Source organism: Zonotrichia albicollis, chromosome 4 (assembly GCF_047830755.1).
Source record: "Zonotrichia albicollis isolate bZonAlb1 chromosome 4, bZonAlb1.hap1, whole genome shotgun sequence".
NCBI lineage: Eukaryota > Metazoa > Chordata > Aves > Passeriformes > Passerellidae > Zonotrichia > Zonotrichia albicollis.
Genome location: NC_133822.1, coordinates 8,437,072 through 8,451,559, shown reverse-complemented (window position 1 = coordinate 8,451,559; position 14,488 = coordinate 8,437,072). Strand labels below are relative to the sequence as shown.

Genomic DNA, 14,488 nt, shown 5'->3' with positions numbered 1-14,488 from the left:
AAGAAAATGAAGTGTTGCAGTTTGCTCTGGATTCCTACTCAGGACAATTTTCGGTAGCACGGCCCGCTTGCAAATTGTTTGAACAAGATGTTCAATTTACTTTAAAATTAAGAACTGCTCTAAGTAGGAGACCTTTAAAAAGGGCTCTAACTGTCTTTACAGATGCGTCCGGGAGGTCACACAAGTCTGTTATGACTTGGAAAGATCCTCAAACCCAGCAGTGGGAGACGGACATTGCTGAGGTGGAAGGTTCACCTCAGGTTGCTGAATTGGCTGCGGTTGTTAGGGCTTTTGAAAGGTTCTCAGAACCATTTAATCTGATTACAGACTCTGCATACGTGGCAGGAGTAGTATCCAGAGCAGATCAAGCAATACTGCAAGATGTATCTAACATTGCACTTTTTGAATTGCTCTCAAAACTGGTAAAGTTAGTCACTCACCGAGAGCAACCCTTTTATGTGATGCATGTCAGGTCACACACTGACTTGCCAGGGTTTATCGCTGAAGGCAACAGAAGGGCAGATGCTCTTGCTGCACCTGCAGTGATGGCCACTCTCCCAAATGTTTTTGAACAGGCAAAAATCAGCCACCAGCTTTTCCACCAAAATGCACCTGGCCTGGTTCGCCAGTTTAACATCACTCGAGAACAGGCCAAAGCGATTGTGGCCACGTGCCCAAATTGCCAACAACATGCACTCCCTACAGTGAGTACGGGAGCAAACCCAAGGGGACTGAACAGTTGTGAACTGTGGCAAACAGATGTAACACACATACAGGCTTTTGGACGGCAGAAATATGTTCATGTTAGTGTAGATACCTTTTCTGGAGCGGTCTATGCTTCTGCCCACACAGGAGAATCATCTATTGATGCTATTAAGCACCTCTTACAGGCTTTTTCTTTCATGGGCATCCCCAAGGAGTTGAAAACTGATAATGGGCCTGCTTATAAATCCAAGGAATTCGGGAGCTTCCTGCAGCAATGGGGAGTAGAGCATAAAACTGGCATCCCCTACTCCCCTACAGGTCAAGCTATTGTAGAAAGAACTCACCGTGATATTAAAAGGGTCCTGGACCAGCAACAACAGGTTCTGAAGGTAGAACCTCCCCACATTCGGTTATCCAGGGCACTATTCACAATCAATTTTCTGAATTGTTCTTTTGACAGCCTGAACCCACCCATCCTACGCCACTTTGGGGGGAACAGTCACAGGTTGATGAAAGAAAAACCTCCGGTTTTAGTAAAGGACCCTGAGACTTGGAAAATGGTGGGACCTTACAAATTGGTTACTTGGGGACATGGATACGCCTGTGTGTCCACCCCCTCTGGTTTAAGGTGGGTTCCTTCCAAATGGGTAAAGCCCTATGTTCCCAAAGTCTCAGAGAAATCTGCAGAAGCACCCCAGGTTGCTCACGCTGCCTGGAGAAGAAAACGCCGCGCACGTTCTCTGGAGGAAATTCCATTTAAGCCTCCTATCTGGAATAGTTTGTAATATATGTTTGTCTCAAGTTTTTGTACCAGTTTAGATCCCACTGTTCGTGTATAGCCTCGAGATGTCATGAGACCGAGCCTGCTTCTCGTCATACTCGTGATCATCCCACCTGCAATCTCCTACATAGTACTGCAGCCCAAACCACATATGGACTACCTCGATAAAGGTTCTCAGACATCAACAGAGAAACTGACAACGAGCTGAATGGACTTTTCAATGGCTGGGGACTCTCGGGCTGGTTGGGATCTATTCTGAAAACTGTAATTTTAGTGCTGTTTATTTTAGTTGTAGTTATTGTAGTTTTTAGCATTGTTTTTGGAGTAATCAGACGCATGGTTCTCAAGTTAATCTCAAGCTCATCTCCCCCTCCTGAGGTCTACCATTTGGAAGCCCTCAGTGCTCCAGTGGATGACCTAGAAGCCTCAGTAGAATCATTCTGCACCATAAACACAGTCCTCTTCTTTTTAAACAAAACTAGGGGGAGATGTTGTGGTGTGTTGCAATATCCTGTTTTACCTTCTCCCTTCCCCCTCGCCCCTCGCTGAGTGTGCCCTGTCAATCAGGCTAACATACCAGCAAGGCGTCGTGTGATAGGTGTCCCTAGTACCTTGAGACCCTGCCCCTTCACCTGGTTGGTGACTCACCTGTCCCCTCCCCTTCCCCTGTCCTGAGCTTAAAATGTGAATGAGACCATGTGGCGCCATTCTGTTACCAGCAGTGGCCCAGTGCAGACGTATCTGTACTCATGGAATAAACATCTGGCTACCTTCTAGCAGAATCCGCTCCCTTCTTTTCTTCACCATCGCCAGAAGCTCTCCCCTGAGGAGAACGGAGTCCTGTCTTGTGCCCCGCTGCACTCTGCCGCCAGCCAAGGTATCTTTGAGGTATAACACCGCAGAGCTGCCTGTGGCCCAGCAGCGAAGGTCAGAACTGGCCTAGGCACCATCTAACTGGTTATATTGGGATACATATTCCAATACTCTCCCACTAATCAGGACACTTGACATTCATCACAAGGAATACAAGCTTCTCATCAGCAGCTCTGCAGGGCAGGTGCTTGTGAGGAAGGTGCAGCATCATGAGCTGACTCATTTCCCACTCCAATTCCATCATGCAGCCTGGCCCCAGCATCCCTGAGATGATCAGCTCGCAGTCCCCCCATGCAAGCATGAACCCTGCCATAAAGAAAGTCTGGTTACAGCCCCTCATGCTTGCCTTTCAAGAGAAGTCTGAATTTTTTAAAAAATTGGATTAAATAAGAACAAACAGAATGGAGAAGAAAAGAACTGTCCTGGGAAATCTTTCTTTTCTTCATTTGCTTCAGGGTGCCACAGAGCTGGAGATAAAAAGCAGCTTAAGCAGAAACAAGCAGCATTTGATCAGCACTGTTGACCTGCCAGCAGGAGGGAGCCATGGATATAAAAGCCTGGGAAAAATCAGCCAGGATCCATTTCTGCTGTACATCTCTCCAAAGACACAGCAGCACCCTTGTATGTATAAAACACCACCAGCCTGTGTGAAGGCTTTCCTCTAAGAAACTTCAGAGAGCAAGTACAAAACCAGGAGGATTTCATACACCACAGGAAACACCGTGGGAAATTAACACTTGAAGAGAGTCAACAGCTCAGGTCTAAATCACCTTTACCCTTCAGTTTGCTGCTACAGTCACCACCTGGTACACTTCAGTTTTCTGTGGCAGTACAATCAATATAGACACTGATTTCTCCACTATTAAATGTGTCCTGTGTTTTATCAAGCCAGCAGCAATTATGTTAATGGCATCTCCAGGTTTTGCACTCCTCATCTCTCCTCCCGCTGGCTTGGTTATCTAATGCATTTCAATTTTCTGACCATATTCATTACATCAAAAACACCTCTGAGCATGTTCAGGTCAGTTCCACCCTCAGAGGGAAAGTTCACCCTCTCCCTAAAGCAGGGGTTTTTCAACAAATTGGATTATAAGATTAGCGCTAGTAGCCCACATTGGTAATTATCATATAGAAAATAGCTCTTTTGACTGGGTCAGCCCTGCTAACTAGAGGAGGGCCAGGGATCTGCCCACACTCATGGACTTACTCATCTTGTTTGCAGGAATATCTTCTCCTTATACTCCTGTTCTTGGCAGGGTGGGCACAGCCTTTTAACCAATCCCAAACACCCTGAGCCACTTTCCTGTGGATTATCCCTGGAAAATATTTGTACCTCTAAGGTGGAACAAAATCTAACCAAATGAAACTTGAGCTACCCAGCATTTTCACCACCAGATAACAGTTCCTATGACTTTTTGTAGGTACTTTCCAATAGTCTTCAAGTGTCACCGTAAATCACCTCTGTTGTGTGTTGTGTTCTTGACCACAAAACACTAACAAGTAAGATTAATTCCATATCAATGGGATGAGTGATTTGTCTTCTCTTTGTAGCAGTAAAAACTCAATGCCAAAGAAATTTTCCAGTTGGGAATGCACCATCATCTCAACTATTATTTTTTTCATTGAAAACATGTCTTGCAGCCAGCAAATACCTTTCCTTGCAGGGACAGCACTTGTGTCTCTTAAATCAAAGCACAACAGAGAGCAACAATCCAGTTCTTTCACACCTTTAACACACAGCTCTCATTTTCTTCTTCCTACATGACAAAATACAATCCCCTTGCTATTATCTCAGTGTAAATTCAGGCTAGATCTATTCCACAAAAACTTTATGTTCTAGACATCAAAGAAGACCAGACTTGTGCCCCTGAGTAGGTCCCAAAGCCACCTGTATCACTTCTATCACCCCAGAACCTAAACCCTGACTGAGTAATCTCTGACACTCTCCCAGCTAAACCCTCACCCTTTTATTTTTGGCTTCTTTTAGGATTTTTTTTCCTTATGGCAGGTGAGTTTGCAGCCAAATCAGCATCAGTTCTGACTCAGCACTGTGACAGAATCATCAGCACCAACAAAGCAGAGCCAGCAGCTCAGCTGCACACGTCGTCCTAGATCATCCTAAATCAGCTCTGAGCCATGTCCCAAGTGCACAGTGATTACTGTCTGGCACTATTTATCACAGAGAGTATCAAAATACTGGTGAAACAGGGTCATTATGAGATTTAGACAATGTTTTGTACTTGAAAGGGTTTCATTTGTTTGTTTGCTTTAAAAGATGGTTGTTAAAATTAAAAAAAAAAAAAAAGGGGGGGGGTTATCCATTTCTCTCCTTCAAAAACAGAAGGTTTGTTTTCAAAAGACGGAAAACCAAAATGTTCCAGTACCAGCAATCAAAATCTAAACACATTTTCAGGTCCAGGATAAGACTCAAGGCATTAACAAGGGTTAGTGAGCAGGACACTCTTTTCCTAGTAGATGTAAGAGTTGGGGAAGATATGGCCATGCTGGATAATAACAGGATAATAACACTGAACCTTCACAGCAGCAGCCCCTAGAAAAACCTTGGCACCATCTGGGAGACATGTGGGACCTGTTCCCAAACACGGTTTCTTTCCTATCTCAAGCATGAGGCATTCAAGGCTGCTTTTCCTTTTACCAACCATCATCTGTTCTCCTCTAATCTCTCTATTTCTACTTAGTTGCTGCTCACTACTTCCTTCAGCAGGCGTTGACAGCAACCTGCCCTATGACACAGGGAAGCCTGCAGTGATGGCATTCCCTGCTGAGCCCTGCAGGTCTGGGAGCCCCTGGCTCTGCCCCAGGTCACTGCAGTCTGTGGGAGCCCTGCCAACACCTTCCCTGACACACGCCCAGGCTCATGGAAAAGGTTCCCTTCAAGTGATTCCAGCACTTCTGACCCAGGTCATCACCTGGCATAAAGCACCACACAGTGCTGCCAAAGCCTTCCCAACCAACACCTGGAGGAAAACATGGCCTGGATGAGGCAGCTGAGAGCCCAAATCCTGCAAAAACCCATCCTGGCCCCTGGCTAGCTGGTAATCCCGACTCCACGATTCATGGATGTGTCAGGAGTCCCAGCACAGCTCCCATTCTCACTCAGCCTCAGCCTATGAGGAAAAAGAAAAAATAAAATCATGGCCTTCTTTATAAATGATAAATCTCACCCTGAATGATCCAGTGATATTTGATGGTGGAAGAAATGCAATCTTGTGTTGGTTTAATGGCTACTACTGTTTTGAGTTTATGGTCTGTTACAGCAGCTTCCACTATGACAAAATCTCTTACCCTTGAATCATTACAGCCATGGCTCACTATCCAGTTTTTATGCCAGCATCTGTCTTCTTTGCCAGGTTTTCATTTCTGACACCTCACCAATCTCCCTGAGCTTCCCCCACCTTGCTCTGCTCCTGTGCTCTCTGCTGTGGTACCTGTGTTTCAGCATCTGTCTCCTCACCTTTTGTGCACGTGTTTCCACTCCATTGACTTCACTGTCAGCAGTTTTGTAGCCTGGTTTTTGCTCCTCTTTCCTCATCTTTATGACCCTTCATCACCATGGAAAATGGAAGCTGTACGTTTCTCTTTCCCCCACAAAGACAAAATCCATGTAGCAAGACGTGAAAGAAATAAAATGGTCTGTGTAGGAACCTTTCCACAGCCTCTTCTGCTGACTTTGAATCATTCATAGATTGTGTCTAACATCTCTCAAGGTGATTAGAAATTAGGGAATACAACATTGGATCATCCCAGAAGCTGGTATAGGTAGCACCTGCTCTGTTGCCAAAACAGCAAATGCTTCAGAGAAATGGACGAAGGTACCAATAAGGGGCACCAAGGAAATCAACTTAGAAGGAGAATTCCTTCCTAAATGAGCTAATGCCTTCAAAGATTTTAAAGCCAACACAAATCAAATAGTTGTATTTGATCAACCCAAAGGTTGTCTATGGTTACATAAAAATAAAAAATTATTACCTTTTAATAATAAAAACATTTAGCCTTTCAAGTGCACAAAAGTCATTTTTATTTCTACCTTATCCCATAGATTTGCATCTCATTAATTTTCTCTATCCCATGCATTAATGCATGGGATAATTCTTCTTTTTTTTGCTCTGTTAAGTCACTCCCTCCTCACCAAGACAGCCCCACCCTCTGCTGTGATCCCTGTGCGCTCATTAACCAGCTGTAGAACAAACACAGCATTCACGGTTCCTGAGTGCTAATGACAGGGCACACAACCCTCTGACAGGTTTTATTCTTTCCTTTTCCTTTTAATCACCCACCCAAACTGCTTCACCTGCAATGACTTCAAGTCTCTTCCCAAGCAGGTCCAGCTCACTTACAACACAAGATATTCAGATATTTAGGTGTTTCAGATATCCAGGTTCCTGCCAGCACATCCCTGTCACTCCTGCCATGTGTGACAGACATGCTGGCTTATGTGACACCTTTCCAGGACTGACACATCTCCTCTCCATCCTTTACATACAAAGACAGAATTTCACCTTGCTTCCCACACTGCTTAGCTCAGTACCTAATATCCTGATTTAACATACTAACATACTAAAAATACTTCACACTTAGCTTAGGCATACTCGATTTTTTAACCTTTTCTCCTCATGAGAATTGGCACTTTTTCAACACACCAAATCTCCCTTACTTGACCGAAGTTCAATTTCATGCTCCTCCTTTATTCTTAAGATGCCTTTGCCTTCAAGTGATTTTATAAGACTCTTATTTTCCAGGAACATTTCTTGTATTGTTTTTGTCTTTTCCATAAGGATTCTAGCAGACTAGTGCAAAAATACATTCCATTAAAGAGAGCATTTAGCATTACCCTTTAATTTACCTGTCTACTAAAACAGCAGGTAAACCATGCAATGCATCAGAATCACATTTATTATCAATGTCAAAGGCACTTCTCAATCTGCATAATAACTGAGAGTTGCACAGGAGTATGAAAGAAAACATCTTTGCCAGCAGGATACTCTGTATCTGTCTTTGAAAGCAATTTGGCTGAACGGGAATCAAGAGAAGAGTCACTCAGGGAGTTCAATTTTTTTATTATTATTGCAAAAAGCAACTCAGGGAAAGAGGAAATGAAGAAAAGACCCATTTAGGCTGAGTATCAAATGTCCTAAAAGCAAAATCTGCTCAGATTTGGGTGAATCTCTAAGGGGAGGCTGAAGAAGACCCATTCAGGTTGAAAAGTTCAGAAAAGAAAAAGCACAAAACACTGGAATATAAGATGTAACAACCATTGTCCCTGCAGCAGCAGGGGGACTGGCATAAATACCTCATCATTTCCAAGATAACAGCTTAATGTGTATTTAATGGCAGTGAAAAGCATGGGTGTCATCAATTCCACTCAAAATCATAATTTATGCAACACATGAAACATTTGCATGAGTATACCCTGATCATCACTGGCACAACAGAAAGAATTCACCAAGCACTTTTCTTCTACCACTGCCCTAATCCGAACTGCCAGGTCACCAGAGGCACAGGGCACAGTGATGGTTCTCCCCAGGTTCTGAGCTGAGGCAGCCTCCACCTCTTGGAGATGCACAAATCTCCTTTAAATTTGCTGCTGGCACTGGAGAGCCCAGGGATGGATGAATGACCATCACAGCCTGGACTGAGCACTGCTGTGCCAGAAGCTCATGGCTGTATCAATTTACTCCAAAAACTCCCAGGAGCATTCATTCAAGCTTCTTGTACCTTTGGTTTGCAGCACAAACACACAAACACACCCCTCCTAAAACCAGTGTGCTCAACTACTACAGTCCCTGATCAACGGAGTCAATGACAAAAAGGTTTCTGGAAAGTGACATTGCTAGACATTATTATTTTACTATCTATGTAATGAGAGCACCACAGAGCCTCAGGCACAGCCAGAGATCCCACTGCTCCAAATGTTGTGCCCGCACAGAAATCTCACAAACCAGCAGATATCTGTATTTGTCATAAGTGAGGGAACCAAAAACAAGTAGTCAAGGAAGGAGTGGGGGAAGTTCTGCTAAAGAAGGATCCCCTATAGATTGAAAATGAACTACCATCAGTACATTAAGCCTTGTGCTTCTCAGAGCTTTTGGGTGTAAAACAAAGGACATTTACCAAGTCTTTTAAGGACTGCAATACCCTCTGACAGGCTGTGCTTTCTTAGGGCTCAACTTCATCCCTGTCTGAGTCTGCCCAAATCAATCTCATCAGGTTGTTAATGGCAATACACCCAGGTCACTCAAATTGGACTGAATTAGGACAAATGGCAACGTTTTGAGACAAAAAAAATTAACTCCTGTTCTTCCCTTTTGTAAAGCAGTTCATCTGCTACCCTAGTTCTTTGTAAGCTCCCTTTTTTTCCTCCCCTCTGTCTCCATCCAGGCATGTTTGTAATTACATTTCCTGGGACACACACCCCAGCACAAGCAACACACAGCTTTTTAACCCTGTGAGTGAGGCTGTTTCTGTTTCAAAGAGCACTCAACTCAAGTAAAACACATTGTCAGCCTCTCTGAAAAGAAAGCAAAAGCAAACAGGTCCAGATCCACAGGTGTACAGGAGTGGGGCTCCAGAGAGAATTTGCACACCTAAAGCCCAGTGCAAGATGCCCAAAATACCAGCTCTACACTTTTGGTACCACTGGACAGGTTCAGCTCTCACCTTTAACTATCTGCAAAGGTTCATTTTTTGATGCAAAGACTTTAGGATGAAAACAGCTCTACAAGTACCTGTTTCCCTTCACTAGCTGAAAAAGCAGATAGGTAATTTAAAGCAGGTGGCTGCATAAATTCCTCTTCCTGAGAATGACTAACATTTAGGAAAAACATGCCCTGAGAATGATCAGCATTTAGGAGAAACATGCCCAAAACAGACACTGATTTGCCAGACGTCACCTCTCCCTGCTGCAAGATTTCCCACGCTAGGCTAGCGCTGAGCTCTGCCACTTGGAAGACAGCAAGGAAATTTCATAGGCAAAGAGAGAATATTCCCCAGGTCAGAAATGCTCTCTTTCACCACAGAAAGGTCTTCTGCACCCCCAGCCAAGGAGGTCCCAAGCTGCAATAACCTCCAAGCATGGATCAGGATCCTTCATCAGCCAAGTGCTCCCCTCTGGCTGCAGTCACCCACCCGAGCCCACTCTGAAAACGCACAAATTCGCTCTTGCTAAACGGTGCAACTGCAAGAGGTAAAGTGGGGAAGCTCTTGGTCCCAGAGCATCCTCAGATAGGAGGGATTTAGAAGGAAGGGGGAGACCGTTGTTAATGCACTCACAGGTTTCTGCTTGCCTGAGCAGAGCTCCGGCCACCCAGACCTGTTTGGGATGGTGATACCCAGCCTCCCCACCTCTACTGCTGGTTTAAAACACAGCAAAGACCCACTCGCTCTTTAACAGCAGCACAGAGGATTTCCCTGCAGGTAGGAGTAAGGCTGGAAACCCTGGAAAAAACCTTCATGAAGCCCAGGTTCCTTCCCCGGGAAACCTCAGGGATCACCCGGGGCTGCGCATCCCTGTCCGGCCCCGCATCCCGCACAGCCGTGCGGAGCGTCCCCGCTCCGAACACACCGGCTCCCGCCAGGTTCGGCTTCCTACAGCAGCACAGAGCCAGAAAGTTTCTCTCGCCATGCCACACGCCCGGCTCAGCCCCGGACACACCGAGCTGGCACCGGGCGGGCGGGACATCACACACCATCCCTCCCTTACTCTCCACCTTTGCGCTGATCCAACACGGTATTTAGAAAAACAGCGAGACCAGCCGAGCCCCCTTCGTTCGGAGGGGGGACTCAGCTATTTCCATGTACTGAAAGGAGCAGGGATCACCACGGGCAAGGCGAGTGGGGAGAGCGGATCGCGACCGACGGGCAAGGAGCGGCTCCGCTCGTGATGCGGGGGGCTCGGCCGCAGAGGATCCTTCCCCGTGGGTCTGACCCTTCTGCCATTCCCCGGACAGCGCTGGGGAGCCAGGAATACCCCCTGGCTGGGACACCACCCTCCTCCCGAGCCGGTGCGTGCCCCCCACTCGCCCTTACGGATGGGGAAAACCCAAAGAGCACTCGGGAAATCTCACCTCTTCGCAGGGCGGCAGCTGCAGGGCGGCCGCCTGCCAGCCCAGCAGCCAGCAGCACAGCCAGGCGCTGCCCGGGTACCCTCCGGCCCGCCGCATCCTCAGCAGCAGCAGCATCATCATCATCCTCCTCCTCCCCCGCTCAGCCCTTCCCGGGGCCGGGGGTGCTGCTGGGGCTCAGCGCCCCCCGCTCCTGCCGGACACCTGCGAGCCCCGGCCGCGGGCTGCCCCTGGCCCTGCGCATAACCCCGGGGCTCCGGCGCACCGCGGCCCCGCCGGCCCCGGCAGCCGGCACCGGAGAGCCGGGAGGAGGGGCCGGCAGCGGGGGGAGGAGGAGGAGCAGCGGCGGGAGGGGGAGGAAGGCTGGCAGCGCAGGCGCACGCTGTCGAGGCTGGTCCAGCCCCGGAGCGGCGAAGGGAGCGCGGAGCATCCTCCGGCTGCATCCCACCAGCCCCAAAACCCCCGCAGGCAGCGCCGGCAGCCCCCGCTGGCACCTCTGCTGTCGATAGGCTCCAGGATGGAATGCCCCCTTTCCCCAGCCCTGCCCTGGGATGCTGGCCTGCATCCCCCGCCTGGCTGCTGGCACCCGTGTCCTTGGCAGCGCCAGGCGGCGTGGGGTTTGCAATTGTTGTGTAGTATGCCAGACGAAGGGAAAAGAACAGGCTTAGCAGGGAAAAGAGGGAGATAAGTGTGGCTGATGGGGCCATGTCTTGCTCAGTTCTTGAAGGATAAGTCATTTGGGCAGGAATCCTATCAGGGGAGGGAGTCCTGCGAGAAAGAGCAGGCTTAGGAGTCGTGACAGAATTTTGGTCCATGCAGTTATTAGGGCAGATAGCTCTAGGACTTTCATTGTGTTTAGGGTGAGGAAAACGGTCACAGTTATTACAGCATATAGGTAGAAGTTGAGGAGGGTGAGTTTAAGGTTGTAGATGATAATGATTGCTATTCAGCCTAGGTAGGAGATGGAAGAAAATCTAGGTTTTTTTGTATTTGTGTTTGGTTGACCTATTCATCCTCCCAGGGCTGCTGAGAGGATAGCCAGGATGGTTAGGAGTGTACGGTGTCCTGCACCCACCTCCCCGCTGCTCGGACCGCTAAGGATGCCCCGTGTCCCCCAGGCCAGGCGGAATCCCACGGGCAGGATGTGCCCTGCACCACTCAGCTCATGGCCAGAGCAGGGCAGGGACCTGCTCAGCGAGATGGGAAAGCAGCTTACTCATGGCCTGACCCAAATTATTCTTATCCCCCAGAATTATGCACGTTTCTCCCTCGGTGCTTGCCTTTCAGTCCGAATTTTGTCTCCTGTTCCCCAGCAATGTCCAACTACTCATTCCTAATGAAGTGTGTGACTGCCTCAGGCACGGATCATCCTCTGCTTCTCTGGCATCTGGGGTTGGCCCTGCTCACTTTCCTGCTCCCTTCTGGGTCTGCCTTTCTGCCTCCTCTTCTCTAACTAGCAAAGCCCAGCACAGGGCTTCCTATGGTTGGCACAAGATGTTCCTGTCCTTATTGATCCACTTTTCAGACTCCAAGAGATAGCCCTTTTTTCTTTTTCTTTCAATTCATGGAGTGACTTTTTTTTTTTTTCTGTAATTTTACTGCAGTTCCTGCTCACTATGATTCAGGTTTGACTCAGCTTCTATTCACCTCATGAAAAGAGATGCAGGTATAAGGGCAGAGTCAGATCTTTGCATCATGTGAGCTCTCTGTCCACCCCTGGCTGGTGTCATTGCTGTGACTGTGTGCTAACACAAAAATGGTTCAATTTGCTCATTTTATGTCACTTGAGACGCTTGCTGGAGCAGTCAGGAAAGGAGCTCTGTGATGCTCTGCTATCAGAGACAGGTTTGCAATTTCCCTTTGTTCTTGTACAGAGCCTTGCTCTGATTTGAGCTCCAGCTGGAGGAAGGAAAGTGGGTTATGGTGCTTCCATCAAAGGCCCCACTGCTCACCAGGATGCCAAACAAAGCACCTTGTGTAATCAGTTACATGAAAAAAATAAAATTATCTTTCCAGAAAAAGTGGAAAACAGAAGAGAAACCCTGCTGCTGCTTTATGTTTTGTGCTTCTGCACTGGGTAGGTCACAAAATTGGTCCCAAGGATTTGTTGCTCACCTTAACTGCAGCATAAAATCCAGTGTCTGAGGAGCACTGATTTCAGCTGGAGCAGCATTTCTGTTCACCTTTGGTAAAATAAAACACACACAACTGAAGGCACTCCCAGGAATTTCAGCAATGCTGAAACTATATGGGAAAAATTATATTGGTTGGTTACAGCATGGCTTTCACACAAGGAAAATGAGTGTAGGCACACAGTTTGTGGCGATTGGGAGTGGGGCTGTGGTCAAGCCTCATCCCCAATGGGTACAGCTGTGAAAATTATGTGAGTCGCACTGAAGGTGATGAGACAGGGAGTGCCCAGGTGTGCTACCAACCACCCAAGGGAGCAGAGGGCACACAGGGGCAGTGCATGAACAGGAGGGCTGTAAAAGGATGGACTGAAGAGCAATAAAGAGCAGGTGTTTGGAGCCTTCTGAAGTGGTATGGTGTTACTCTGTATGGGCTGGTGGTTAAAACCTTCTGAAATTGTGTTTCTCTGTGTATTGTGGCCATCTCAACTGTGGCATGTGCTGCAGCACAAGGTTAACTTGCAGAAAAGTGAACTTCTTGCTGCAGGGGCTCACCCTGAGTAAGAATGCAGAGTGGGGAACAGATTTGGGGGGCTGCTGGCAGAATGGTTCTCTGCAGTGTGGGGTTCCCAGGACCTTCCAGGACGAATTAGGGCCAGCAGAGTCACATCAGATGAGCAGAGCTTCCATAAGCACAGGGACAGGTGAGGAAAGGGAGTACCAGAGTGTGCTCTGTTAGCTGCTCTGTCACCTTTTTGCATCACTAAATTATTTAACCTTAAAACTCAGAGTAAGGCTAAGTCAATTTACAAATAAAAAGCTACATAGTCTTCTTCAGGACTTGCTGTATGGTACCAAAGCTTTTCTCTTGTCTTCTGTGGGACTTGCTGTCTTCCTAGCAAGAAAAATCACTAGGATCTGAGATTTTTTTTTAATGTCTTACTTTGTTTCCAAATGGCATGAGGTCCAGAAATTACTCCATCTTTAAAAGCAATATCATCACTATGGTTGCTGTGCTATCTGAACAGGATCTGAAATGCCTGTGATACTAAATCCTGAAGATCTTATCTGAAAACAGAATGGCAAAAATTCAGCAGTGTATAGTAATCATGTGGCCAGCAGAAAGTAAAAAGTTTTAAAAATTAATGAGCTCAGATAGTCATGAACAAATGAAGTAGAGGAAAGCAGTGTGGGATTTGAGATGTATTGTGTGGCTTTCATACAAAAAAGAGTAGCACCTATATATAAGGTAGCAGAGATAAAGGAATTTTAAAGCTAGTAAGAACAGATAGCAGAGAGTGAAACAGTTTTGAGATCTGTATCTGAAATCTTGACCTAATATTTTGAGTCAAGTGAAAAGATACAAAAGTAATTCAGAAGATTTATGGAATCTCACTTATAAACAATTGCTCAGCTCAACTACATTAAAGTGAATAAGCAAGGAAAAAAGCAAAGTAGCAAGTACTAATTTATACTGTAATGTGTTTCAAGCTACATCTCCCCTATTACCTGAATTTTATTGTGCATCAGCCTGGTATAAGTTAAAGATCTAAAAGTACCTTTATACTGCTATTCTAAGTTGTGCCCAGAAAAAAAACCCAACAGCTTGCAGGCATTTAGGATCCAGATCTGTAAACAGTTCTTCCTGACACCATCAAGTGCTGAAAGTTCATCATGGACTTTTATCTTTGCAAAGCTCAGGCCATGGGTTTCCCTGGTAGGCACTGAGCTGGGGCAGGGACAGAGCCATATGTCACTAATGTTAATGACACCAAGTTAAAGGGAAAATTAAATGGCTGCCAGCTACTGTTTGGATGGCAGCAATTAGTAACCACACTGGGGATTAGTCAGGTCTGTGGGCTGACAGTGCCTTTCGTGAGAATACATCACACAGTAAATGAAGCTGTTAACCCCTTTCT

General features: G+C 46.7%; 1 protein-coding gene across 1 annotated transcript in view; it reads right to left on the bottom strand.

Moving 5' to 3' along the window:
* Window positions 1-10,783, bottom strand: part of ELAPOR2 (endosome-lysosome associated apoptosis and autophagy regulator family member 2) — a 111,009-nt gene extending 100,226 nt beyond the window's left edge. Inside the window, exon 1 of the mRNA XM_005489289.4 lies at window positions 10,444-10,783. Coding sequence (XP_005489346.2) covers window positions 10,444-10,566 — 123 coding nt within the window. The 5' untranslated portion in view covers window positions 10,567-10,783. The remainder of the gene's footprint in view (window positions 1-10,443) is intronic.
* Between the last annotated feature and the right edge of the window lie 3,705 nt (window positions 10,784-14,488).